This window comes from Pelecanus crispus, chromosome 16 (assembly GCF_030463565.1).
Source record: "Pelecanus crispus isolate bPelCri1 chromosome 16, bPelCri1.pri, whole genome shotgun sequence".
Lineage (NCBI taxonomy): Eukaryota > Metazoa > Chordata > Aves > Pelecaniformes > Pelecanidae > Pelecanus > Pelecanus crispus.
The window spans coordinates 8270294-8297237 of NC_134658.1; the positions used below are offsets into that span (position 1 = coordinate 8270294).

At 67.9% G+C, this 26944-nt stretch overlaps 2 protein-coding genes across 2 annotated transcripts; both read right to left on the minus strand.

Annotated features, from left to right (window-relative positions):
- Window positions 1-291: 291 nt before the first annotated feature.
- SMIM12 (small integral membrane protein 12) lies at window positions 292-691 on the minus strand. The gene has a single exon (XM_075722170.1). It carries the CDS (start codon window positions 689-691, stop codon window positions 413-415), a length of 279 nt encoding a protein of 92 aa, XP_075578285.1. The 3' UTR covers window positions 292-412.
- A 3074-nt stretch (window positions 692-3765) lies between these two features.
- On the minus strand, window positions 3766-10570 carry DLGAP3 (DLG associated protein 3). The gene is made up of 10 exons (XM_075722131.1): window positions 9554-10570; window positions 8322-8527; window positions 7771-7885; window positions 7415-7649; window positions 6564-6904; window positions 6351-6436; window positions 5250-5674; window positions 4840-4931; window positions 4497-4640; window positions 3766-3984 (listed from the first exon to the last, which is right to left on the minus strand). Exons 1-10 carry the CDS (start codon window positions 10568-10570, stop codon window positions 3766-3768), a joined length of 2880 nt encoding a protein of 959 aa, XP_075578246.1.
- Between the last annotated feature and the right edge of the window lie 16374 nt (window positions 10571-26944).

A 26944-nucleotide genomic window follows, 5' to 3' on the forward strand; every position in this document is an offset into this window, starting at 1 on the left:
CCATGGAAGAAACCAAACCTAAGCAGATGTGGGTGGAACCAGGCCGAGAGGTTTTCGTGGTGCAGGGGCTGGGACAGGCCGAGAGCCGATGAGTTTCAGACACACTCCGCCTCTGAAGTGCAGCTCCCTGCCCACTCTGCCACAGAGGAGGTCTGGGTGCTGAGTCTAGAGCGCATCCGTGGGGTGGGCAAACCCTGACCCTCCGGAGAGCCCCGGGAGAGCGAAGAGCAGCCGCAGGCACCGCACATTGCCCAGGAATGGGCCGCCGCAGCGGGGGGGGGGGGGGCTGGTGCCAGACGTGCAGGTGACCAGGGAGTCCCCAGCACGGTGCTGTGGGACACAGCCCCCCAGCAGCCGGCCCCAGCCCCGGGCACAGTCGCTCCAGGGCACCGCGGTTGCCCAACCAACTTTATTAACTCTTTTCCGGGCGGTTCCTGTTCAGCACGGCCCGCGGGGCGAACTCCAGCTTCTCCTTCAGGCTCACCACCTTGGTCAGGTCTTTGCCCGCGATCTCCTGCAGCTTGCGGTCCTCCCGCTGCTCCGAGATGCTCTTCTCCTCCTCGGCCGCGGGCGGCGGGGGGCCGCGGAGGAACCACTCCAGGTGGTAGCCCACCAGCCCCACCACGAAGGCCACCGGGAAGGTGACGTACGGGGCCTTGGAGCGCACGGCCGCCCAGAGCACGGACCACATGGCGCCGGGGGCTGCGCCTGGCAGGGGCCCAAACGCGGCGGTCACCGGCCGGGCCCGGCCCTCCGCGGCGCCCGGGGCCTGCGGGCTGGCAGCGCCCGGGAGAGGATCCAGCGGGCAAGGCCGCACCGGGGCCTCAGCACTGACCCACAGGGAATCGGGACCCGCCTGGGAGGCGCCGGGACCCCCGCCCGGCCCCCGCGGGGCTCCCCCGCAGCCGCAGCCGGAGCGAGCCCCGGGCGGCCCCGCTCACCTGGGCCCGGCCGCCGCCGCCGTAGCCCCGCCCCTTCCGGTCAGCGGCGGCGGGCGGGGGCGCGGCCCAGAGCGGCGCCCGGGCGGCCCGGCGGCGCGCTGCTGCCCCCTGGCGGACAGCGCGGGATCGGCGGCTCTGGAGGAGCGGCCCCGGCTGAGGCGGCCCCGCGGGGAGACCCACGGGGGGGACCCACGGGGGGGGGGGGACCCACGGCGGGGGACCCACGGGAGGGGGGACCCACGGGGGGAACCCACGGTGGGGAGACCTACGGGGGGGACCAAGGGGGAGACCAAGGGGGGGACCAAGGGGGGGAGAGGGCCACAGGGAGACGCCCACGGGGGGACCCACAGGGCGAGACCCCCGGGGGAGAGTCACGGGGAGATACCCCCGGGGAGAGCGGGGGGACAGGGCCACCTGGAGACACCCACGGGGACACCCACGGGGAGAGACTCGTAGGGACAGAGACCCGCAGGGAGAGAGCCATGGGGGAGCCATGCAGGCACCCACAGGGAGACCCATGGGGACACCCACGGGGAGATCCACAGGGAGAGCCACGGGGAGACCCACGGGTAGAGATCCATGGGGAGATCCATGGGGATAGATCCACGGGGAGACCCGAAGACAGCCCCAGCTACCCCCCCAGGGAGATCTGCTCCTGCCCCAGCGAGAGCCCCTCTCCCGCCCCACGGACACCCCTCTCCCACCCCACGGACACCCCTCTCCCGCCCCTGGACACCCCTCTCTCACCCCACGGACACCCCTCTCCCGCCCCCGGACACCCCTCTCCCGCCCCACGGACACCCCTCGCTCACCCCACGGACACCCCTCTCCCGCCCCACGGACACCCCTCTCCCGCCCCACAGACACCCCTCTCTCACCCCACGGACACCCCTCTCCCGCCCCACGGACACGAAGGGACAGCAGACAGGGAAAGGCGAGCCCGATGCCGGCCGTGTCCCCACGGAGAGGTGGCCGCTAGCCTGGAGTAACCAAAGTCGTCTTTATTAATTGCGGCGGTTCGTTACAATAAAAAGGGAGCCACGTGTCACGGTCACTGCACGGCGCTGGCCAGGGCAGGGGCCAGGGGACCCTTCCCAGGCACGTCCCTAAATCTGGGGTGCGGGGGGGGAGCGGGGTAGGAAAGGGCGTTGGGTGGCTGAGCAGGTGCTGCCATCCCGGAGGGGTTTAGCACCAACAGACCCCCGGGGCGAGGGACCCCCGGCGAGGCGTCCCCCCGCTCGGCCCCGGGCCCCCCTGCTACTTGGGGGGCACGAGCTGGGTCCCCCCCCGCTGCCTCTGATCCTGCCGCCCTGCCTGAGGGCCCTGGGCAAGGTTTGGCCCCGGATTTCGGGAGCTACCCGGCACCCACCGGCCCTGCCTGGGGGGTGGCTGGTGATGCTGCGTGGGACTGCTGGCGTGGGGGACAGGGATGGCGTCCAACCCCCTCCTGCCACCAAAAAGGACACTGGGGGGGACGGGATGCTTGGAGAGGGACTGGGGATGGGGACAGGGGCAGGGACAGGGCAGATGCGGCCTCCTGCCCTGCCACGCTGCTCCGCCCTGGAGGGGACCTTTGGGGACCCCCCACCCTGCTCCCAGGTCCGTGCGCAGCGATGGGAGAGCTGGGAGCAGCAGCACCCCGGGGCGTCCCCTGGCCCCGCAGGGCACCGGGCGCACGACAGCCCCATCCTGGGGTCCCCCATCCCCGCGGGGCACCGGGAGAAGGGGCGACCCCCGGGGTGATCGCCAGCAGCCCAGCACTCAAGGGGCAGCTGCCGGCCATGTCCACGCTCCCGTCCCACTCGCCGGCACCGAGCCCGGCCCGGGGCAGAGCCACCGCGGTCCCTGGCACCGTGGGCGCAAACGGGCTGTGGGTGGGTCTCCCCACCGCTACCGCCTTGCTCGCACACCAGGGAAGCGGCTCCCACCGGCGGCGAGGCACGGGGGGACCGTGTCCCCTGTCCCCGGGCAGTGCCACGCTGCAGAGGTGCTCCCAGACTCCAGGCTGGCAGGAGGGAAGGAAGGACGGACGGATGGAGGGACAGACTGACGGGGAAGGAGGGCTGAGCGGGATGGGGAGAAGCGCGTCGCGATGCTCCGTGCGAGGGAAGCGGGGCAGCTTGCCGTGACCGGGGGGGTTCTGCTGCTCTGGTCCGTCCCACCAGCCAGAACACAGCGCTGGTCACGTGTAGTTTCTGGTTTATTCCTCAGGTTATATTTATATATGTATGGGGGGGGGAGCCCTGGGTCCCCCGCAGCACCCGAGCCAGAGGCAGGCAGGGCAGCGCGGGGGAGCCCCTTCTCCCCGCCGTGTCCCAAAGCCTTGTGCCGGCAGGGCTGGGGAGCGGGGCTGGGGGGGCTCCGGCCGGGTCGGGGCTGGGGGGCCCGTCCCCGCTGCGCGTGGGGGGATTGCACTGAGTACAGAGAGGCGGGGGGGCCTGCCTGCAGCCCCCTCCCCTCCAGCCTGGCGGGGCCGGGGGCCGAGGGTCACCTCTCTTTTGGTTGGGACGCAGGCTGGGGGGGGTGCAGAAGGGCTGGGGGGGTGGGAAGGGGACAGAGAGCTGGGACGCGGTCCCAGGGAGGGCAGAGGGAGGGAGAGCCCCGGACCCCGGGAGAGGCTGGCAGGGGCATGCGGGCAGGGGCAATGGGAGGGGGCAGAACCGGGCTTGCGTTCACCCGCCGTCGGATCCACGAAAGGTCTAAGATAGAAAAGAGAGAAGCTGTGAGTGGGGCCAAGAGCTGCCCCAGGGTGTCCCCCGCGGCCCCCCATCACAGTGAGCTACGGCCGCGCCGTCCAGTCCGGATAGAAAAGCGGAGGCTGCGGTCACAGCCGGGTCTGCGCCTCGGGGATGTAGATCTCGATGCTGTCCGCGCTCTCGGTGGCTGAGCTCTGGCGGAAGGAGGCAGCTCGCTTGGCTGCCAGGAGCCGCTTGCGGGCCTCCTGCCGCTGCCGGTCCACCGAGTCCAGGGAACGCTCCTTCACCGGATGCACCTTGGAGCGCGGCGGCTTCTTTGGTATCGGGGGAGGCACCTTCTTCTCCTCCTGCACAGACAACGGGGGCTTCAGGATGGGCGCAAGGCCGGGACCTCCAGGGAACGGGTGTCCCGGCAGGCTTGGCACAGCCAGCGGGCGTGCGGGACACGTGCACCTTCGTGCACAGCGCTGCCGTGGGTGGCAAAGCCAAAACCACGGCGAGATGGCCCCGTGCCCCTCCTGCACCGCAGCGAGTCACGAGGCAGGGCTGAGTGTCCCTTTGTCCGTCTGCACGGGCATGCAGGCGCCCGCGGTGCCCTGTCCCTGCCTGCGCCGAGACCCTGCCTGGCCCTTTGCAGGCAGCACTGCCCAGAAACGCCCAGTGAGCCGGCTGCGAGACTGCGGCGGGGGAGCAGCCCCTTCTTTAGCCTCATTTTTCCCGGATCTTTGTTTTTCAAGTGTTTGCTCAAAGCAGTCGCCAGCAACAGCCCGGCAGCAGCGGTTTGGGCACAGATGTGCTCAGGGAGAAGGGAGGGAGAGGTGACAGGGGACAAGTGCCAGCGGCAGAGCCCTGCCCTTACCTTGGGCTCCACAATCTTCCACCCATTGGCCTTGAGCTGCTGGAGCTCCGCGAACTTCATGCTGACATCCTCGATGGAGAGCTGCAGGAGGTCCCAGAAGCCGGCCAGGTCTTGGAAGGTGGGCACAGGGAACGCGTTGGGGTCCTGCAGGGACAGAGGGACAGCGCGTCACCCACGGCCGCCCGCAGGCCATCAGCCCTGCTGGCCACAAGGCCATCCCACCCCACGCTGCCGGGGGGCTCGCTGGCTCCCCCCCAGCGCGTTACAAAGTCCCTTTTCCACCGGCTAAGGGTACGAGACTCCCCGCCCGCCATGGCTGACCCCATGGCACCGCTGCACTCACCATGTTCTGCTGGCAGAGGCGGTAAAACTGCTGCACCTTCTGGGACATGAGGAGCTGGGCGCTGCCCACGGCACTCCGGATCTTCTCCAGGACTGGCGGGGGGAGAGCGGACGGTCAGCGCTCCCACGGGGCACGGAGCCTCTCCCCTGCGCAGCGGGGACCTGCACCCCCTCAGGGCAGTGGGACAGCTCGGATCCCCCCAACCTGCACGGGGTCTCCTCACTCCCCTGGACCCCGCTAATCCCCGAGGGTTTCCCAGTGTTTCCTGCCCCCACCCAACCTCTTTAGCCTTGGCAGGGGAGATGCTCCAAGGTGGTCCCAAGGTGGGAGCACTGCAGGACCGTGGCTGTGCCCCCCCAGCCCCGTGGGAGCCCCAGCCCCTCCCAACCCCGCAAATCCCCCCGACTCACTCTCCTCCGGCAGGTCGTAGTCCTCGGCCTCCCTCTCCATCTGCTGGCACCAGCCCTCCATCTTCTCCACCTCCGCCTGCAGCAGTTTGATGAACCATTCCCCATCGCGGTGGCAGGGGGAGGCGCGGCCGGAGTCGGGGAGGCTGCGGGAGCCCCGCTCCATCCAGGCATCCCGCCGGGGCACCTCCACCGTGTCGTACTGCAGCTGGTAGTCCTCCCGGTACGCCCACTGCCCCTGCGTGTGCACCGTCTTGTACACCGCGTACTGCCGGCCGGACTCGGGCTCCGAGGAGTGCCGCTGGAAGGGGCGCCCGAACTGCAGGGCTTTGTCCTCGGTGGCCACAGCCAGGCCAGCGAAGCCCTCCAGCTCCAGGTCCGCCTGCACGCCCGCTGTCACGCTGTTGGAGCGCTTGAAACGCGCTCGCCTGGGGAGAGCGAGAGCGCGTGGGGACCCTCAGGGCCAGCGAGGACAGCCCGGCTGCCTCGTCCCCTCGCCGGGCACAGGCACGGGCAGGGTAAGGGGTGCCCGCCGGCAGGATGGGGCTGAGGACGCTGGTCTGGACCCCTGAGCATTTGGGGCCACGGGGACAACCCCGAGCAGCTGCAGCCCACGGGTGCCTCATCTCCTCTGCTCTTAGCCCGTTTCCATGGCTACCGGCGCTGGACCGAGGATGGAGAGGAGTGTGCACCGGGGCTGCATGGGCACGTTGCCGGAGCTCCCCTCCCACGGGCCGTGCAGGTCCCGGCACATGGCGCTCCCGCCCCGGCCAAAATGTCATGTGCTGTTGCAGAAAAGCCCAGAGGTTTCATCTGCACCTGGGCCGGGTTCAAACCCCAGGGCTGAGCCTCAGCGAAGGAGACCCGAGCGCCGGGCGGGAGCAGGGGAGCCCCTTCCCCGGGCAGTATGCAAGGTGCGAGGGCAATGGGTGGGCCAGATCCTGCCCCAGGTGTGGGCAGCCGGCCCGGGTGCTGAGCTCTGGGGGGCTCAGCTGGAGGAGAGAGGGAAAAGATGCTGCGGGGCAGCTCAGGGAGCCCCAGGGGCACCCAATCCCCAGGTGCAGCGAGCGCGGCAGGTCTCAGCCCAGCCCGGCCACGCGGTACCTTTTGTCCTCCTCCACCTGCACTCCAATGGAGTGGAATTCCCTCTGGCTCCGGGTCTCCGTGTCCGAGTCGGAGATGGCCTCGACCTGCCGAGGGGCAGAGGGACAGCGCTGGAGGGCAGCCCCGAGATGCGGCGTGGGGGCTCAGCGTCGCCCACGCCACTCGGGCAGGCTCGGAGCTGGCTCCCAGCCCGCGGGGAGGAGCAAAGCCCACCTGGACGCCGATGGAGGGACGCCACTTCCGCTGCCGAGCCAAGCTCCTCAGCTCCTCCCGGCCGGGGATGGCCTTGATGATGAGCGTGGAGGGCTTGGGAGCGGCGCGGGGCTGGACCGGCGGCAGGTTGAGGGCCACGGCCGTCACCTTGGAGCTCTCCAGGCTCTCGGCCGAGTTGCAACGGGCCGCGGCATCTTTGGACCAGGCGGGGCTGCGGGAGACCTCGCCGGGCAAGTAGCTCTCATGGGTGGACTCGGTGCTGCTCTGCGCCGTGACGGAGATGAGGGGTTTGGCTTTGGTTCCTGGAGGGATGGGAGGTGGAGCTTTTCTGTAACTGAAGGCTGTTGTGGGAGAGGCGCAGGATGAAAAGGCACGTGAAAACACAGACACTTGCTCATTTCCCACCGCGAATGGGGGCCCTGGGGGAATGGTGCCCACCTCCTCCCACAGCGCGGGGCTCGCCGCCCCCCAGGGTTTGCACCTCAGCCAGCTGAGGTCCGGGCTGGAGCTCAGAGGGATCGTTTGGCCGGTTTATCCCCAGAAAAGGATCAGAAACCACCCCCAGACCCACAATGGCCCAGTTGCTGCAGCACCCAGCAAGGGACAGAGATAGGGAAAGAAGCGGAGGGAAGGAGGGAATGGCAGACGGGTGCTGGGGGCACAGAGCAGCCCCCCGACCGTGACTGAGCCATGAGCGGGATGCTCGTGCCCTGAGCAGGATGCTGACGCCCTGTGCCGGAGCGGCACGGGGCCGGGGGCAGGAGCGGGGGGCAGCAGGTCCCCAGGCAAGCAGGTGGGGAGACGCGGGGGTCCCTCGCGCAGCCGAGCCCCCACCACCCCCGGGGACTCACAGGTGCTGGGCTTCAGGATGCTGCTGGTGATGGGCGGCCCGGCGGGGGCCGACATGGAGAAGAGCGAGAGGCAGTCGTCGTCCTGGGAGCAGCCCGCCTGGATGGCCCGCAGGTAGCTGTGGCTCCGCATGCGGAAGCAGCCGGGCAGGTCCAGCGCCTCCACAGCCTGCGACTCCACCTCGCCAAAAACCGACTCGCAGACGGCCTCAAACTGGTGGTTGAGCTCGTCGTTGATCTGAGGAGAGCAGCGGGTGAGGCCGGGGCCGGAGTCGAGCGGGGCAGGAGATGCTCGGAGGAGCATCCGCCACCCCCCCTGCCCCAACCCGCCCCATGGCACCCGTGACACGGCACCCTACCTGGCCGGTGGTGAAGGAACGCCCGTAGCCCTGTCCCCGCGGGAGCATTCGCGGTGGCGTGCAGCAGCTGGGACAGTTACAGATATATGAATCAGAATAGTGCCTACTTGCAAACCTAATGAGAGACAGTGGGAATAGAAGGGATCGCACCAAAAGCAACACATTCAAGCAGAGCATTCGGAAATGCAGCCACAGCGATGCTCCTGCCGGCCGCCGCCGCTGTCCCCTCTCCTAACTGCCCCAAAACACTGTCCTGGGGGTACAGACCTGTCCCCCAGCAGCACGGGCAGCCAGAGGGGTACACAGCGGAGCCGGGGATGAAGAGCCAGCCTGTCACCTGCCAGGACGGGTTCACGTCCCAGTCGTCTCCTTTTGAACGTGCCTCTCCTCCCCAAGCTTCGCTCGTGGCTGCAGCAGCGGGTCCCACCCCGAAGCCCAGCGCAGCCCCACCGGTGCCCACCAAGGGCAGCTACAGCCCCCGGGGAGCCCCAGCCCACGGCCCCGCTGCCGCCCACGGTGCTGAGACGGGGCTGGGAGGCGACAGCCCTTACTTGGTCCTGGCCTGGTCGGCGCTGGAGGAGCGGCGGTAGCTGTCTCGCCGCGTGGCCGCCCTGGGCGATACTTTGGCGCTGGCGTCTGAGTCGGCGCTGTCCTCATCGCCCATGGCCTTGATGTAGCTGCCGCTGCGCATCCGCCGGCAGGGAATCTCCCCGTCCTTGCCTACCGCTGGGTACCCTCTCCACTCATCCTGCGGCACCTGGGGCAGGAGGCAAGCGTGGGAGGACGCGGTGGCCGGGCTTCCGTGGCCGGGACACAGACCCGAGACCTGCGCCTGCCACATGGCACGTGCCAGCCCAAGCCTGGCGTGAATGCATGGCCCAAACCCAGCACATGTGCATGGCCCAAGGCTGGCGCACGTGCTGGCATGGCTCCCCTGCCCTCCCCATGGCACCCCGGAGCTGCAGGGACAGGCCCTGGGGGCTCTGACCCCCTGCAAAAGCCCCTAAATCCAGGAGAGCTGATCCCTCCTAACAGCCACAGCTCCCCGTGCCCCGTGCGGAGCCGTTCCCAAAACGCGGGGCAGCGCAGCCGCTCCCACCTCGCAGCCCCCCCAGCAGGCACGGCTGGGCCAAATCCCACCCATGCCAGTGCAGCCGCCCAGCTGATGTAGTGGCTGCCAGTCCCGCCACGCACCGCTGACGCCAGCACCACGGGGTCCTCACCGCGCTGTGGCAGGGGGACGGTGTCCCCCAGGCCCCGCAGGGAGGGCAGTGGGGCCAGCACCCTGCCCCGATGCCCCCGCTGCTGGCAGAGAGGGGCCCCGGCTGCCCCCCGCCCCTGGCCAGCACGGCATTCCCGTTCCCTGTCTCCTTCCCCCGGGAAAGGGAGAGAAGAGTTAATTAGTTTTTAATTGGAAGGGGGGATGACCTAGAAGGGAGCCTGGTGAAGAGGCAGGCGGTGGCAACCGGCCAGGCACAAGCGGGATAAAAGCCGTGAGGAGGGAGCGGGTGCGGAGCCACCGGCAGCTCCAAGCTGACAAAGCCGGTCTGACCCCAAATCCAGCGGGCACGGGGCAGGAGGCGGCAGATGGGGCTTCACACTACCAGCAAGGGGACAGTGGGGACCGGCGCGGGACCCCCGGGGACGGGGCGTAGGTGCCGGAGACATGGAGTGGAGCTGGAGCATCCCCACAGCGTGCCGGGCTGCTGGGATGGAGGGTCCCAGCCCCGTCTCGCCCCATGGCATCGCTGGCCGCAGCCCCCCACCCTGCCTGGCCCCTCACCTGCAGGTACTGGTACCCTCGGTCTTTGGCCTTTGCTTCCTGAAGCATCAAGGTCTTCTCGGTGCTGCCGGCGCTGGGGTAGGCTTCGCGGGCCTGGCTGACGGTCATGGTGTGCCAGGCACTCCTCTTGAGCGTCTGGCCGTCCAGAGACATGGACATGCCGGCACAAGCCAGGCATTTTCCTTCGCTGCCGCCCTTTAGACTCTTCAAGGTCAAGTCTCTGAAGGCACTTTCGGGAGCGTCCACACAGTACTGGGTGCCCTGGTCGGCGGCGTGCCGGCCGGACACCATGTAGCTGCTGTCGCTGTCCAGGTTGTCGTCGGAGCTCCACCAGCCCATCATCTTGGACCGGTGCCGGGAGTCCACCTTGCGGTCTTTGCTCTTGCTGCGCTTGCCGTGGCGGGACTGGTGGTGGTGATGGTGGTGGTGGTGGTGGTGGTGGTAGCTGTCCCCGCGGCCGTCCATCTTGGTGCCGTTGTAGTCCCGCTTGGCCGGCGCCTCCAGGGAGTGGGACTTGGCGAAGAGCTTCTGGACGGAGTGGACGAGGTGGCGGATGCGGCTGGGGCTCTCGCTGCGGGGCTCGGCGCCGCCGGCCCGCGGGTACTGCAGCGTGTGGAAGCCGTCGTGGTGCAGCGGCAGCTGCTTCTCGAACTGGTCCAGCAGCGTGGGGGGCAGGCGGTTGATCTTGCTGGCGGGGTGGGCGGTCGCCATGCATTCGTCGCAGGAGTCGTAGGGCTGCTGCGCGTGGTGCATCCTTGGGAAGGTGCTGCTGGCGCTGGCGGAGGGCGGCTCGCTCAGGGGCTCGCCCAGGCACTCGCTGGCCACGCCGGGGCTCCGCACCGGGCAGTAGGGATGCTCCAGGGAACACGGCTCGCTGGGGCTGAGGAGGTACGGCAGCCGGCTCTCGGGGCAGTGCTGGACGTAGTCGGCGGGATGCTCGCAGTCCTCTGGGATGCAGCGGCAGCGGTGGCCGGAGGAGGGCTGTACCTGGCTACGCTCCCCATGGTAGCCCTTCATGGTGTCAGCACCCACCCCGTAGCCTCGGCATCCTGCAGGGTTGTCCCTGCGGGCTCATCTGTGGGGACAGGGACAGGCACAGCGTCACGCTCCCCTCTGCATCCCACTGCTGCTGAAACATTGGGGCTGTCCCGCAGGACCCGACCGAGGGGGCTGGGAAGCTCCCAGGGCAGGATCTGGCCCTGGCTGAGCCCACATGAAGCCAGGCTGGAGTGCCAGAAACCTGGCTGTCCACAGGGCGATGGGGGCACGGTGCCAGGGCCGGGCACCCGGGGTCACCCCTGGCTCGGCTGCTTGGAGGGGGCAGCGCCAAGGGGGGAGCAGGAAGGGGAGGGTGCCGCCAGCAGCGATGCAGGCAGCGCGGGGCCTGCAGACGGCGAGGGAGGACATGCTGCCATCATCAGAAACTTGTTTTCTTCTCCGAAACCAAATATTATGAAGTGTTTCTCCATTAGGAAAACGGTTCTGGCTGAGATTTTCAGCCGTTGCGATTCACAGAGCCGTTAATGAGCTGCTGCAGGGCACGGCAGGGGCCGCGCTCTGATGTCTCCATCCAGCCCGTCCTCCCCGCACAGCCCCGGCCGTGGTGCCCGACTGCGGATGGAGACCCACGACCGGCCGCCCCGCCGGCCCCCGTGGATGGAGAGCCAGGGAGCGGAGACGGCTCCGCTGCGTGTGGGGCATCCCCACACAGACGCAGGACGGACGGACGGCGGCGAGCCAGGCTGAGCCCCGTGCCGGCCGCCGGAGCTGCGCGCATCCGTGGAGGTTTGTCTTCCTTACGGTCCCTCAAAGGCTCTGACTTTGGTATGACTGTACATGAGGAAATTACTTATTCTCCTGTGCAGCTTGGCTAATTAACAGGCATCGTTAATGCTCTTGTTATCATATTTGGGCAGGGTGCTGTGGGCAGCCCGTCTCCGAGGCCGGCTGCAGGGAAAGGTGACCGTGGGATGTCCCCGTGGCACGTGGGGTCTGTCAGACACATGGGGATTGGAAACCAGGAACACCGGGAGGGCTGGGGACACGTGGGGAGGGAGGGGGCCGTGCGCCCCGAGGAGCCCCGGGGGGCAGAGGGGCTGGAGGGCCCGAGGGGCGCGGGGGCGGGCGGCGATGTGCACGTTGGCGGGGAGCAGCAGACGGGGCCGCGGCAGCGCCCGGGGAACGCGTCTGCCCTAATAAGCCGCCGCTGCTGCCTTCCTTCCCGGCTTCAAGGCTGGGTCCTGCGCCTCTCCCCCCCGCCCTCACAATCTCGCTCCTGCTCTAACGAGGCTGCCTAATTGCTGCATCTCAACCGAAGGATGCTGCGGCCCGTTACAAAAAGAAATGCCTCTCCCCTCCTGGGAGAGCTGCTACGAGGAGCGGGCACAGCAGCGTGGGAGGGGGCTGCCTCCCCAGCCCCGGGATGGAGCTGGCAATCGGCAGCAGGATGGACGGACAGACGGGCTCCCAGCCCAGGCTCTGCCTCCGCGGGCTGAGCTATCATCTCCCGCTTGGGGAGGGAAGCTCTCAGCTGATCCAAATATTGCTGCTGCAGCGGGAAGAAGGAGTCAAAATAGCTGAGCAGCCCGTCACCACGAGCCCGGTGGGCTTTTGTGCTCGGCAGGCGCAGGAATTAAACAAAGCTGGGCCCCGCCGCCGCGCCGGCAAGGCAGCGCCGCAGCTCTCCCGCAGCCGCTGGCAGTGGCAGAGCAGCGGGCTGGGGCAGAGGATGGGGACGTGCCACGGTGAAGGATGCCAGGGCCCAGCCAGTACCAGCTCACCAAAGCCACCCAGGCACCGGTGCCCTAGCCAGGGACCGGCCGGTCCCCCCATGGGCACCCTGGGGATGGGGAAGGGGTCGGGAGCAATCCTGCAGGTCTCAGCACAGGCAGCGCATCCTGGGGTCCCCATCCCCATGTCCCGGCGGCGATGGCCACGTGCAGAGGGCAGGAGAAGCCCCCGAGCCCACTCCTCTCCCCCGGCCAGGGTGGGCAGCGCAGGCAGGAGGCTGCCCCATGGGTCAGGGGAGCCGGCCGGAGCACTGCTCGTGGGCAGACGGCGGCGGCCGAGAGCCGGAGCTGCGTCCCGCCGAAGGCCGCTGGCGCTACGCAGCCCTCGGGAAGGAGGGGATTTGCGCCACCGAACCGCAGACTCGAAAAGGGGGGGAAAAAACCCAGCCCGGCTGAATTTTGTGCCATTTAACACCAGGGTAATTACCACCAGTGGAACCTACCGCCCACACAATTATGTGCTAGGATAAACTGGAAGAGCATAATTACCATTACAAATAACTCACTTCTTGCCTTTATTGCATCCAAAGCCTGGAGAAACTCCCACCGGCAATTCCCCCACCGCCACCTTCGCTCTGACGCCTGCTCCCACCACGTCCCTCCCCGCTGCAAGGGTCACTGCAGCGAGGAGAGGGGCCCGTAGCCCCTGGCACTGCGGGCCACGCCGAAATTCAGCCCCCTCCTCCACTTAATTACCCATAGGGGCACTTGGCAGAGGCAGTTCCGCTCCCCGGCAAACCGCCCCGGCGCAGGGCAAAGCTGGGGCTTTCCAAGATTTCCAGGTCAAACCCCGAGTGCTGGGGGTCGATGGCTGCGCGCGCAGGGGGTCCCGGCCCCCCACCCTTCCCAAGCGGCCCCCACCGGGGTGCCAGCGAAGCCCCTCGGCAGCACTTACCGCCTGGCGCTCAGGGGGATGCTGTCCTCATGGCCCCGGCCGGCGGCGGCTCCTCCACGCTGGGTCTCCCGGGGAGAAGCAGGCTCTGGGGGAGCGACACGAGGAGGATGAAGCCCAGGAAGAGCAAGGGTGTTCCTCCCCAAAAGCAGCCTGACCCCGCTCCCCGTGTATTTTTTTAGCGGCTCAGCCTTCCCTCCTCCCCCGAGGCTGCCCCGTAGGCAGCGCTGCCTGCACCGGCAGCGACGGGGACGGCTCCGCGCGGCCACGGACACGTGTTTCGCCCAGCTTAGCCCCAAAACCATCCCCAGCCCCATCTTCTTATGCAATTCCCTGCCAGCAGGCGCCAGAGCCAGCCCAGCGGCCGCCTCGCCATCGACTTTGATTTGCTCCGGATCCGGCCATATGCTCCACAAAGCCTCCTCCCGCCACCCCGGCTTTCCGGTGCGAGCAAAGGGATTTTTTTCCAGCTGCCGGCCCGGCAGAGGCGCGAGCTCGGCCCGTTCTGCTTTGCAAATTAGCACGAGGTTTTGCCAGCGCAGGTCCTGCTGGGGATCTTTATGGCTGGGGATGAAAGCAGGAGAGAACAAACACGCAGCGTGAGCGCCCGGCACCACGCGCAAGCTGGAGCCTGGAAAAAAAAAAATAAATAAAGTGGTCTTCCCACTTAGGAGCTGAGCAAATTTGATCTACGGTCGTTGGAAGAAAATAAATATGGAATACCGCCAGGTCGTTTCCACCATGCTTTTAATCTATTTACTTTTTCCCAACTCATTGTAAGCGAGAAGGATTGTAGAAAGCAAACATTTTATTTTATTACTAATTGCTCTGTTATTTTATTAGGCTGTATTAGTAAAATTTACTCAGCCTGGAAAAAAAAAAGGGGGCTTAGTAAGAGATCGCCTAATTTAGTACATAATTCTGCACCGAGTCATTATTTTCTTAAAAGTTGATTAGCTGAAAGCAGCTCACTGATGGTTCATTAGTTGTGTCAGGCAGGGAAGAGAGTGTCTTAGGGAGAGGTTCCTCACCCCGGTAGGTACGGGCTGGCCAGGGAACGGGGAAGGAGCAGGATGCAAAGATCGCAGCAAACGTGCTCAACGCAATCAGGAAATCAAATCTGTTAATGAAAGAAAACCGAGCAGGCAGCGGGCGAGCGCTGCCCGGAGAGGGTTGTGAGGGGCAGGAGCCAACCGGCCATCGCTGTAAATAAGGGGTGAGGCGAGGTTTTTAAGAAGTCATGAAGAACAAACACCAGCGGAAGAATTGCAAATGTGAGCAGAGCGAGAAATGTTTACCGAGGCCGCCGAGAGGGGCCGGCAGCATCGCGCTGGGGCACGGCCAGCACCCTGATGGAGCTGGGCTGGGGGGCCCTGGCACCCCGATGCCGGGGGCATCTCCCCTGGCTCAGCCCTGCCCTGGCACGTCCCCGGCACCTCCCGGGCACCAAACTTCTCGTGCCCCAGGGCGCAAGCCCAGCGCTGCCGCCCCACTCCGCGCGCGGGGAGGCTGAGGACAGGCCGTTCGACAGGAGGGGCAGGTTATTAAGCACATGATTAATTTTGGCACCAGCCCCGGCTGCCTGACAGCTCCTTCTCCAGGAGAGAGCGAGTGCGAGAGGTGCTGCCTCTGCTGATGCAGCGGTTGGTGGGATGAAAAATCCTGCAATGCAGCACTGCTTCTTAATGAGCCATTTGTCTTTGAGTCTTCTTGACTCATTACCATGCCGGGAGAGGGATGGGAGTTGCCCCAAGTCCCCATCTGAGCAATTACTCTTGGAGCAGAGCGAGGAAATACAGCCACGACACGCCCCAGCTGCCAGGGATCCCGGCATGGCCGCCAGCACCGGGACTCCCCGCCGCAACGCAGGGGCCTCCGGCTGCCACCGCCGCGGGGGAGGCGGGACCCCCCGCCCCGCACAGCACACGCAGCCCAGCACCGCCCGCCCGGACACCCTGCTCCCTGGAGCCGGTTACCCTGGGGCAAGAGCCACGCTGCTCCTGTGCCGGGGCGTGCGGGGGAGCCGGAGCATCCCGGGGTTGCCGGGGCAAAGCCAGCAGAGAAGGGAGGCTGGCGCTCCATCCCTGCAAAGCCCAAACCTGGATCTTGGCGGAAGAGCCACTTCTTCAAAAGCCCTGTACCAGGGGGGAGCGTCTGGGGCCAGCGCCCAGAGCCTGCAAACAAGTTGGCGGAGAAGGAAAGAGGCAGCATAGGGAAGGGGCTGTGCCAGCATTCCCAGGCGGGCATGGGCAGAGGCAGGGTGGGCAGGGGTGAGCTACCCCAAGGCACAGGCACCTCCGGCCCCCTCGGCCCCGCAGCGCTGCTCATCCTGCCCACGGGAGCCGGGACACAGCACCCGGGGAGCCGACTGCCGGAGGTGGGACCCCACGGCCAGAGCAGCAGGAGTGCAGCCGACTGAGCCGGGACACCATCCGGGGGAGACCCCCAGGCCACACAGGGCCCTGGGGACCCCACCCCAAGCCAGCTGGCGCAGGGTTCATGGGCGCTGCGCCGCACGGATGAGCACCCATCACCGGTTATGCCCACGGACAGCTTCCCTTCCACGGACACGCTCAACATCTGCCCGCGCTGCCTGGGGCTGGCAGCAGCCAGCACGCTCCCCCGGTGCCCCTCAGTGCTTGGTGGAAAGGGGGGACACGCAGGTGACCCCGCGGAGCCTGGCGGGACGGAGAGCCGATGTGAGACCAACGCGCCCACTGTTCACCCGCAGCAAAGGGAAGGGACGAGCAGGGGCGTCCCCCCGCGCCGCACTCGCCCTGGGGGCTCTGCCCACGTCCCCACCTGGCTCCAGTGCCCAGTGGAGCCCCAGGCGGGCGGTGGGCTCTGGGCATCCCCCAGGAGTTGGACCTGCCCCCACCCTAGGACCCTTTGCAGGCATCTGGGGGCCATGGCAGCCCCCCCAGTGCTGGCGGCTGTGCCAGGGCCCCCGGCTGGCAGAGGAGCCGGATGAACCCCCTGGGCCGTGCCATTTCGCCCTCCGCACCCACACGCAGCCCACCCCATTGGCAAGACGGGCCATGCTGCCTGGGCTTAGAAAGGCACTTATCTCCCGGCCACGCGGTGTAATGACTTAAGCCGGCGATCGCTCCAAAGCTGCTTTGGTGAGCTCAGGGCGGCACGGCGTTAGCGCCGAGCATGGCAGCAGCAATGATCTCTGGCCGGCCCCTGCCTGTCCCCGCCGAGCCCCTGGGCGGGCTTGGCCCTTCCATCCCCGGCTGCGCTCCCGCCAGGCACTCAGCCATGCCAGGGCTCCCGCCTGCCACCGGCGTTTCTCCACGCCCTGCTTTCCCCGGCATGCGGCACCCTCCGCTCCGGCCTCAAATAGCACCCATCCCAACCAGTTCCCTTTGCAACGCCGCCCTGTCCCACAGCTCCTCCCGCAGCGGGGCCACAGGGGCCAGGGTTTCCAGCAAGCAGGGCCTGGGAATGGCAAGGAAGCAGAGCCCTTGGTGCCTGCGCTGGCAGGGATGCTCCGGGCCATGCCCCATTCCCAGGCTGCATCCCGCCCCCGGGGTCCCTTGCGGCCAGGGCTGGGATGGGCACAGCGAGCCCGGGGCAGGGCACAGCCCAGCGCACCAGTGGAGGACCCAAACTGCCGCTTAATGGATGGGCTTAATTTGCAAAGCTGATGAGAACCTAAATATTTAAATACGTACTTCTGCACAATGCTCTTAGCGCAGGCCCAGCGCGGGGGCAGAGCAAGGGGGGTACGCGGCTGCCGAGCTGCGGGCACGGGGAGCACTCCGGCAGGACATCGGTCACCGGGCACTGGCATCCCCGTCACAGGCAGCGTGGGGATGGCGCACGCCCTCGGCCCGCAGCGGGCAGCACGGGTGCCACGGGGAGCTCTGCTGTGAGCACCACGGTCCCGCTCTGCCGTCAGCCTCCGAAGCGTCCCACGGGGAGACGTGGGGAAAAGGGAGCGTGCTCCAAGCCGGGGAGCTGCGAAGGGCGGCGGGATGGGCCCCTGCAGAGATTACACCACCGATATTCCTGCTACAAGAGCTTAGAGATAAAAGAGATTTACAGGATTTACCAGCAATACAAATTGAATATTTAATTTTAGCTGCAGGGGAGGAGGGGAGGCTCAGCCCCGGGGGCGCGTGGAGGTGTGCAAGTGGTGGGCCCAGGGGCTGCCCTGCCAACCGGGGAGGCATTTCCAGCTTTCAGGGGAAAACCGATGCCAGGGGAAAACTGGGGGCCAGTGGGACCAGGCAGCCCCACACTGGTGGGACCGGGCACCTTCTGCCCAACCTGCCCCTAATCCCACCAGCCGCTCGCCAGCTGCCAACTGTGCAGCACAGCCTCTGCTGCCACGCGGAAGCTCCCACGGGATCGTCCCCGGATGAACCACGTGCGTGGCCCCAGTGCCAGGGATGCTCCGGGTGGGCTCAGGAGGGGCCCTGGCCCCCGCAGGCTGCCCGTGGGCCAGCCCAGAGCCAGCGCTTGGCTGCTGCCTGCTTCACCGTGCTCCCCCCGCCCCGACAAGGATGTCCCCAACAAGGTGGTCCCTGGCCGAGTCTGTTTGCCAGCCAGGGCACAGACTGGGCTAGAGAACAGGGCTAGGAGCAGCAGGAAGGGATGACGGAGCTCAGCACCCTCCGGGACGGGGTGGAGAGACCCCCCAAGGGTACCCAGCTACCCCCTGCAAAGCCAGAGCAGGGGCAGGGGCCAGGCAGCAAGAACCCCCTGCCAGCCAAGGGGACGGGGCTGCCGGCTGGCCCTGAGCCCCAGCACGGGGGTCCCCATGGTCCCACCGAGCCGGGCGCCCATCCTGCCTCGCCACGCCATGGCCGGGCACGCAGCGCCGGCGCGGGTGCCGCCACGGGGCGGGCTGGGGGAGGACGGCAAAAGATGAACGAGGGAGTCGGGAGGCTAATGGCATTGTCTGGAAAGTAGGTCGTGTGCTGAGCAAAAAGGTATTTATATCAAAAGCTTGTTCCCCCGCAGAAGCTCCCGAGCCGGGCGCAGGCAGCACCACGAGCCCGTGGCCGCGGCACCCCGCGGCACCCCATAGGACCCCCTGCCCGGCCCCACAACCAGCTCTGCCATCCTGGGTCCCCGCACCCCGCCGGCCCTGGGGCTGCCCCGCTTGTGGGGCAGCAATGCCGACGGAGCGGGAGCTGCGGCAGCTCTTTGCCTTTTGCTGACCTGGCTGCAGGCGCCGGGTGACAAACGGCACCGGGTTATTTTTATTTTAACGTAACCTTTGCCAAGGTGTAACATCCCCGTGGACGCTCCCCAGACGGGCACAGTCAGCCTGCGCCAGGACGGTCACGGCAGGTCCTGCTCAGCCCAGCCCCGTGCCGGCTGCGGCACCGCGGCCCCTCTCCCCGTGCCCAGCCCTGGCGCCAGCCCCTGCCACGCTCCCCGCAGCCGGCAGCACCCCTGTCCTGAGCTTCAGCCAGGCCTCAGCCTTGTTGCAAGCCTCAGCCACCTCCTTTCCTGCTGGTGGGGGGGGAGAACCTTGCTCCAGGAGCCCTCCCTCACACCTCCGACCTTCCCAGAAAAGCGGAGAAATAACCCCAGCGAGCCCAGACGGAGCTGGTGTCTGCCAAGAGGTTTTGCCCCCGCCGGCCACGCTGCCCCAATGGCTGCGGACACGACCCAGCCAGCAGCCGCACAGCCCCGCTCCTGTCCCCATCCCCGTCCCATGCCCGGGCAGCCTTGGATCCAGCACGGGAGCAGGTTCATTTCCCATAATAGCTGTGTCGGCTGAATTTACAGCCTTGCTCTGAGTTATTAATAATAATGGCCTCACTCTTAAGTAGGGCTTTTCATCTGCCTCAGAGCCCTTTCCAGAGGACGTCTGCAGCATTATCACCATTTTATTCTTGTTTCAGTGGGCAGGAGAGTGAGACGGAGCAGGGATGGCCGTGCCTGCTGCCGGGCAGCCGAGCCGGGGCGTGCAGTGCACGGCCCCGCGGGGAGCCTGGCCCCGAAACCCCCCGGGGAGGCTGGAAGGCCCTGGCCTGGTGGGCGGCAGCCGCCGTGCTCGGGCTCGTGCCAGCTGCGCTGCGGTGATTTACACCGGTGACGAGCCCGGGCCCCACCGCACGGATAAATCCACTTCAGGCAGCCATAAACCAGTGTCACCGCATCGGTAATCCGCAGCGCTCCCACCGCGGTGACAAATCGAGGGGCAAGGTCGCTACCACTGCCGCTCACACGCTTGTGCCAATAAATCCCGGTCCTGCGTCAGCAGGGACGCGGGGAGGTCTCCAGGGTGGAAATCCCTGGCAGAGCCGCAGCTGGAGGGGGTGGGTGCCACCGGGCACCCACGGGAGATGCCGGCAAGGGAGACCCGGGCACAGGGCACCGGCCCGGGGATGGCCCTGGCACATGGGAGCTGCAGCGGCCACGTGGGACCAGGGACATCCCCGAACCGCCCCCCGCGCGTCCCCCCGCCATGCCCACCCGCCCCGGGCAGCACCACCGTCTCCCCGCCGCGCGCCGCAGCGGGGCTCTATCGGCAGATTTATTTGCCTGTAAAAGCGCTTTGATCTGAAGTTATTTTTTGTTTACTAGCAACAAGGTATTGTAAATACATCTTTGCCGATAATTATAGAGTCTGGGCGCACACCTTAATCTCCATAAAATATCAGATGCTACAATTTGCCTGATTTAATGAGATTGGAGGCTGATAAGCCGCTGAGGTAAGCTGTAAACTTGGGGGGGGAGGAGGGAAATGATTGCAAATGTGCTAAAACGCCTTCGTCCTCCTCCTCCTCCTGCCGCTGCCACGTGCCCAGCCCGGGAGCGTGTGCCCAGCCCCGCAGCCCCCTGCCCAGTTCCCGGGGTGGGCCCGGGCTGCGCTGCAGTGGCTTCACGCAGGGATGGGCATTTAGGGCAAACGGAGCTTTTTATACCACTTACCTCATTAAAACTCCAAGAGCCGAGAGCAGCACTGAGGCCTCACCGCGCTGCCCATGGGGCTGCGGTTGGGGGCTCTGCCTCGGCACGCTCTGCACCCCGTGGGTGCCGCGCCGCGCCGGGGAGGGCAGGCAGCATGGCACCGCGGCCCCGGTGCCAGCAGGGCAGAGCTGGCAGGCCGGGCTGCAGGCAGGCACACGTGCACGCGCCGGCAGCATGCACGGCCGTGTGCCGGCGGAGGTGCGAGGACAGGGTCCCAAGAGGGTGCGGGGGCACAGCTGCGCTGCCCGGGGAGGCGTGCACGCTGGCAGCCCGCGCTGTGCCGGGATGCATGCGTGTGCGTGCGTGTCCACGCGTGCGTGTGCATCTGCAGCCCTGCCTGGCACTGCCGGCCATGCCAAGGGCCAGCTGGGGCTGGTGGGGCAGTGCCAGAGCGGGCACGGAGGGGGTCTGGCCCGCGGGGAGCTGCGCTCCCAACGCCAGCCGCCCGCGTGTGCGTGGCCGTGCCCTCGCCACGTCCCTCTCCAGACACAGGGGTCTGTGCACTCCCAGGTGTCCGGGGCGGGGGTCCCCCTTCCGCAGTGATGGGGGGGCCCTGCCTGGAACGCGTGAGGCTCCTCCCGGTAACGAGCACCACCGTTTCCACAGCAACCTTAAAGGCCTACAGCTGCCGCCTCACTAACGAACCTGCGCTGGTAGCACTCCCGGGGGACGCCAAGGCCCGTCCCCCTGCCCATCACCCCGGCCTCGGACCACAGCACCCTCTCCCCCCACCGCCAGCCCCCAACCCATTTCCCCCAGCTGGCGCCTGGGGTCACCGCAGCCCCCCTCCCTGCGCTGAGACCCCCAAAAGATGCAGACCCCTTGCACCAAGGGGGACAGGCACCCCCGACCCACCCCTGCTCCCACCCAGACGGGCTTGAGGAGCCAGCAGTGACCTACAAACGTCAGGCTGATGGGTTAATTAATTTCCCTCTTCCGCAGGCCGTTATCAGATGGAATAAGATGTCACCTGAGACTGTTAATTGGGCTAATTATTCCAGTTTCAGATTTTAAATAATTAGTTACTGTTGTCTCCAGCCTTACTTGCACAATTTTCTAAAAAGGTCAGGTGGCTCCCAGCTCCCAAAACCCACGAGATGGAGCAGAGGGGCTGCGGCAGAGGCCCAGGCCCCCCGAGCCCCCCGCGGCGGCTGGGGCACTGGGAACAGCGCGGTGCCCGCCAGCGCCATGGTGGGGACCCACGCGTGCTCGCACTGAGCTGGCGGGAGAGGGACGTGCTCTGCCTCGACGGCGGTGGAAGGAAAGCAGGAGGGAGACGGGGAGATGAAAGCGGAGGGTGAAGGATGGGGGGCCGGGAGGAGCCCTCCCTAGCCCCCTCCTCCCTCCGTACACCGAAACGGTGACGCCTGCTTCAGGCTGAGCTCCTCCTGCCAGACCGAGCCACAGTAGACCCCTCCAGCAGCGCCCGGTCCCCCCAGGTACCCAATTCCTCCTTGTTCGAGGTTAGACTCCCCAAGGGGAAAATCTCAGCCCGGCGTTTCCAAGGAATGTGATTTCCCTGCGGGGTTTCCCAGCCGTCCGGCACGGAGACACGCACCGTTCACGCAGGACGCCGGGCAGGAGCGCGGGCACGTGGGCAGCACCCGCCCTGCAAAGGGCCACGGCAGCCAAAGCGATAGCCGGTGTCCACGGGCTCCCCGCGGGGACCACCTGCCACCCCGCGCGGGCCACGGGCAGAGGGGAGGGTGCCTGCCCGGTGGCACGTGCAGGGCAGAGGGACACGCAGAGCCAGCTCAGCCCCCCACCTCATGCCGTGCTTTCTCACAGCCTCATCCCCCGCTATTAATAGCCTTCGCTAGCCTCCCCGGGAGCCATTTGCATATTTGATTGCAACTCCGAGGCGGGGCAGGGCCCTTCAATCAGCCGCTCCCGCAGCCTCATTTGCATGGTTTGACATTTTGTTCTGGGAGCGCTGACACCGGCGCCGAGGCGGGGAACACGGGCAGAGGTGGGCGCGGTGACCCCAGCCAGCGGTGCCACCCCGGGCACGCCGCGTCGGCCGCCCTGCGCCCACTCGCGTGCACCGAGCGGAGCCGGCAGCACCTCCCCGGCGTGCCCCAAACCGGGCAGGGCGTGACGGAGCCTTGGTGGCCCGTGTCCCCAGGTGCCACGCTCGGCCCTGCCCCGCTCTCCAGCCCGACTCGCGGCGCCCGGTCCCCATCCGACCTGCGTGGCGGGGCCGGTGGCAGCGCCTGGTGGCGGGCAGGCCCGGCGTGGGGTGGCCAACCCTGTCTGGAGCTGCCACGGATCAAAGGCCGGGGCAGGCCGGGGCATCCCCAGGGGTGTGGGGGACCCAGGGGTCGGGGCACGCTGCCGGTTCCCCCATTCGGCCACGCAGCGTGGGGCCGGGGGCAGCGCCGGGGCGGTCAGCACCGCGGACAGCGCCCGCCTGCCCGCCACCGCCGTGGCCACCATGGCCACCACCGCCACCATGGCCACCGTGGCCACCATGGCCACCACCACCACCGCCATGGCCACCATGGCCACCACCGCCATCACCATGGCCACTATGGCCACCATGGCCACCATGGCCTCCACGGCCACCATGGCCACCATGGCCACCGCCATGGCCACCACTGCCACCGTCGCAGCCCCCATGGCCACCACCGTGGCCACCATGGCCACCATGGCCTCCACAGCCACCACTGCGGCCACCATGGCCACCACAGCCCCCATGGCCACCACTGCCACCACCGCCATGCCCATGGCCACTGCCATGGCCACCGCTACCACCACCGCCACCACCACAGGCCCCATGGCCACCACTGCCACAGCCACCATGGCCATCACTGCCACAGCCACTATGGCCACCACTGCCACAGCCATTATGGCCACCACTGCCACTACCACCACCACCATGGCCACTATGGCCACCACTGCCACCACCACGGCCACTATGGCCACCACAGCCACCACCACCACCGCCATGGCCACTATGACCACCACTGCCACAGCCACCACAGCCACCACTGCCACCACCGCCACTGGCATGGCCACTATGGCCACCATTGCCACAGCCTCCACTGCCACTGCCATGGCCACTATGGCTACCACTACCACAGCCACCACGGCCACCACTGCCAGCACCCCACCCGGCAGCACACGCCGCAGACAGCCGCCCCGCGGCCCCGCCACCAGCCCCTCTCGCGGCCCCGGGCCAGGGACGCGCCGGGCGGCGGCAGCAGGAGCCGGGCGGCTCCAGGGCCCCGGGCAGACACGGCGGGGAGCTGTGTCCCAGGATGCCCTTGCTTCCCCCTGGCTCTTGGCATCACTTGGCAGGAAAAAACAACGCAGGGTGAGGCGTGGGATCAGGAGAGGGCTCTGCTGCTTCCCTCCCTCCTGCCTCAGTTTCCCCTCCAAGAAAACACACCGGAGGATACAGGGTCATCTCATGGAGAGGCAAGGTGGTGGGGGAAAACCATGGAGGGGTAGAGAGAGACCCAGGAGCCACCGTGACTGCACCAAGGGGCGAACCGAAGACAGGCAGGGCTCGAAGCACAGATGTCGGCACCAGCTGTGCTGCTCCCCAGCAGCGGGGCTGTCTGGCAGGCAGGCAGACCCGGGGCTCCCCAGCTCCATCCATGGGCCACCACGCGGACACCGCAGAGGGGACCCCGTCCCTCGCACACACAGAGGTGCAGCCCTGCCCCGCTCCCCACGCTGCCAGGACACGCTCGGCCCGGCCGCCCTGGGACTCCGCTCCCTGCTCTGCTCTCTGGAGTGCAAGGGGCAGGCGAATGAACACCCACCCCACGGGGGGCTCGGGCAAGGCCAGCACGTCCCCCCAGCTCTGAGCACGCAGCAAAGCCTCCCCCGCACGCAGCCCGCTCCCTCCTCACCCCCGCAGCCGGGCATGGACCCCAGCGCTGCACGGCTCGGGGACAGCCAGCGCAGTCCCGTGCAGAGCCGGGCCCGGAGCGACGGGGTCTCAGCTCCCTCATCCTGAGCAAACGCCCGCGCTGAGACCACCACGTCCCCAGGGCTGAGCGCACCATGGCCCCAAGGGTGAGCTCAGCTCAGGCGCAGCCCCCGGCCCCAGCATGCACAGCCCCCAGCCCCAGCGCGCACCCCGCAACATGCACAGCCCCCGGCCCCAGCAGATGCAGCCCCCAGCCCGGCGCAGGGCTGCAGGGAAAGGGAGGGGAGACCTCCGGGCTGGGAGCTCCCCATCCTGGCCGGGCGAGCTTCAAGGCTGTGCCGAGGCTTGTCTGGGCGAGGGCTGGCCGGGAGCCATACGCTGCACACCGCGACGAGGAGGTGGCTGCCAGGGAAAAGGACTCGGCCAGGAAAGGGTTAGGAGCGGCTCTGCGGGGCGCAGGCTGCCTGGGGGGCTCCCGCTCTGCCCGGGAACTCGCCATCATCCTGTCCCCCCCGTCCCCCCTGCCCAAGGCATCCGCTGCACCGGCACCGCTGGGCACAAAGCGGGGCTCTCCTGGGAGAGGGGCTCTGCGAGGCATGGACCCCCCTGCACGGAGCCAGGCCCGCTCCCCTCCCGCCCAGCAGCCCCTTCCCCGGCGCCCGCCGCCCCACTCACCCTGCCGCTGCCGCTAAGCCATGAAGTTGCCCATCTGGGCTCGGCAGGAGCCGGACGACCAAAGCGGCACGGCGGCTGGGTTCGCTCTCTTCCTGCAAAATCCCTGCGGGATGCCCATGCCGTGGCCAGGCCACGAAGCGAGCGGCCACCGGCCCGGCCGGGGGCGTCCCCGGGGTCACGGCCACCCGCGGCAGCACAGCGGTGGCCACGCTCCCAGGGCCCAGGCCGACGCCAGCAGCGAGAGGCGGTGGCGGAGCCGGCGCCCCCGCACGCTCGGGACACACCCACGCGCTCCCCGGCGCGCTCCGGCCACACCCGTGCACAGCCACGCACCCCCGGCAAGGGGCTGCCCACGCCGGCGGCACCCGCGCGCCCACGCACCGCCCCGCTGCATCGCCACGCGCGCGCGCGGACGGACGGACACGCAGCCCCGCTACGCCCGGACGGACACACGGCCGCTTCGCACCGCTGCATCCCTGTGCGCCTGGACGGCCACGCAGCCACGCACCCCCCCGCCGCTCCCGCGCCGCTGCAGCGCTGTGCACCCCGCGCCCCCGCTGCTCCCACCCCGCCGCGTCCCCACGCCCCCCCGCCCACGCGCTCCTCCGCACCCCGCAGGCACCTGCGCGCAGCCCTCGCCCCCGCCAGCCCCCCGCACGCCCGCAGCCCTGACACCGCTGCGCCCGCCGCAGCTCCCCCGGCACGGGGCCGTCCCCAGCTCCCCCCCACCCAGAGAGGGCCCGGGGGAGCCCAGAGCATGTCATGACATGAAACACCAAGACCGTCCCTCAGCTCGGCTGCACCGATGGCACCGACCCGGGGTGCATCAACCGCCACGGGGTCTCGCCCCAACCCACCGGCTGGGGACACCGACCCAGCCGAGCTGCACCACCACGGCAGGGACAGCCACATCCCAGACATGCAGCGTTCCCCCAGTAACAACCAGTTCACCATCCCCAAACCAAGGGGGCCGGGGTCCCCAGTCCCGCCACAGCCCCTCCAGCCCCTTGGGGAGACGGGGATGCCCCGGGCTGAGGCCGCAGTGCCAGGGATGGGACACCGGCAGGTGCCCCACCGGGCGTCACGCTGGGATTCGGTACCTTCAGCCTTCGCAGTCCTCTCGCTCTGAAGCGGCACCCCCACACGCCCACGGCCAGGCTGTTCTGCCGCTCCGCTCTGCCCACCAAAAACTTCAGCTAATTACCAGCCCAAACGGCTCCCGGCCCTGCCGGGGGAGAGGGCCAGGCCGGCAGCGAGGTTCCTACCACCGCCTGCCGCCCGAAGGTGCTGGTTTAAGGCCAAACAGACCCTCAGTGAAACGCCGAGCGCTGGCAACCACGCCGCTAACATCTGCTCTTCCAATGGCATCATGATTCACAGGCTATTAATTGGGGCTTGGCAGTGCTGGGAAGTGTTTGCATCCCCTGGCTTCGCTCAGAGCCACAACTAGCTGCCGACGAGGTCCGGGTGCCGGGGAAGGAGCCAAACCCAGCAATGCACCGGCCGCAGCGGAGCCGTGCCAGGACAGGCACGCGGGGCACGGTGCCCAGCTCCCGCACCAGCCGCCCAGTCCCTTGGGAGCAACGCAGGATGAGCCCCAGGAACGCAGCGGCGGCGGCGCTCGGTGCTTGCCGGGAGCAGCTGGCACCACCGGCACAGCACCGCCGCACCGCGCAGCAGCCCCAGCACCTGCCGGCCCCGGGTCGCGGCAGGGAGGCTGCCCGCTTTGGCTCCCACCCAGCCGCGCGTGGCAGGGTCTGTGGGTGCTGGCGATGCTCTGGCCGCGCGCCGGGCTCCGAACAGAGCTGGGTTTCTGTAGGGTCTCCCGGCTGCCTCCGCGCGTGGTGCTGAGCCGCTCGCTCCTCGGGGCGCCGGCATCACCTGCCGCTACGGATTCGAGGGGAACCGCAGAGCAGCACCCTGCTTGGGCAGCACCAGACAAAGGCTGTGTGAAGCCTCCTCCAACGACAGCCAAGAGAAATCTGAATTCAGAAGCTGATTAGAAACCATGTCATGGCGCCTTCCCGCTCCAGCATTTGGGGAGGAGTGAGCCGGGGGGGGGACATGGAAAATCTAATTAGGATTGAGGGCAGGTTGTAGAGGGGCTGACACGGGAGCTGCGGGAGCACAGCTGCTCGTGGGAGGGGGACACTGGGTGCCCGCAGCACCCCCGGCACCACAGAAACAGGGAAAGTACAAATTAATTCTCCTTAATCTGA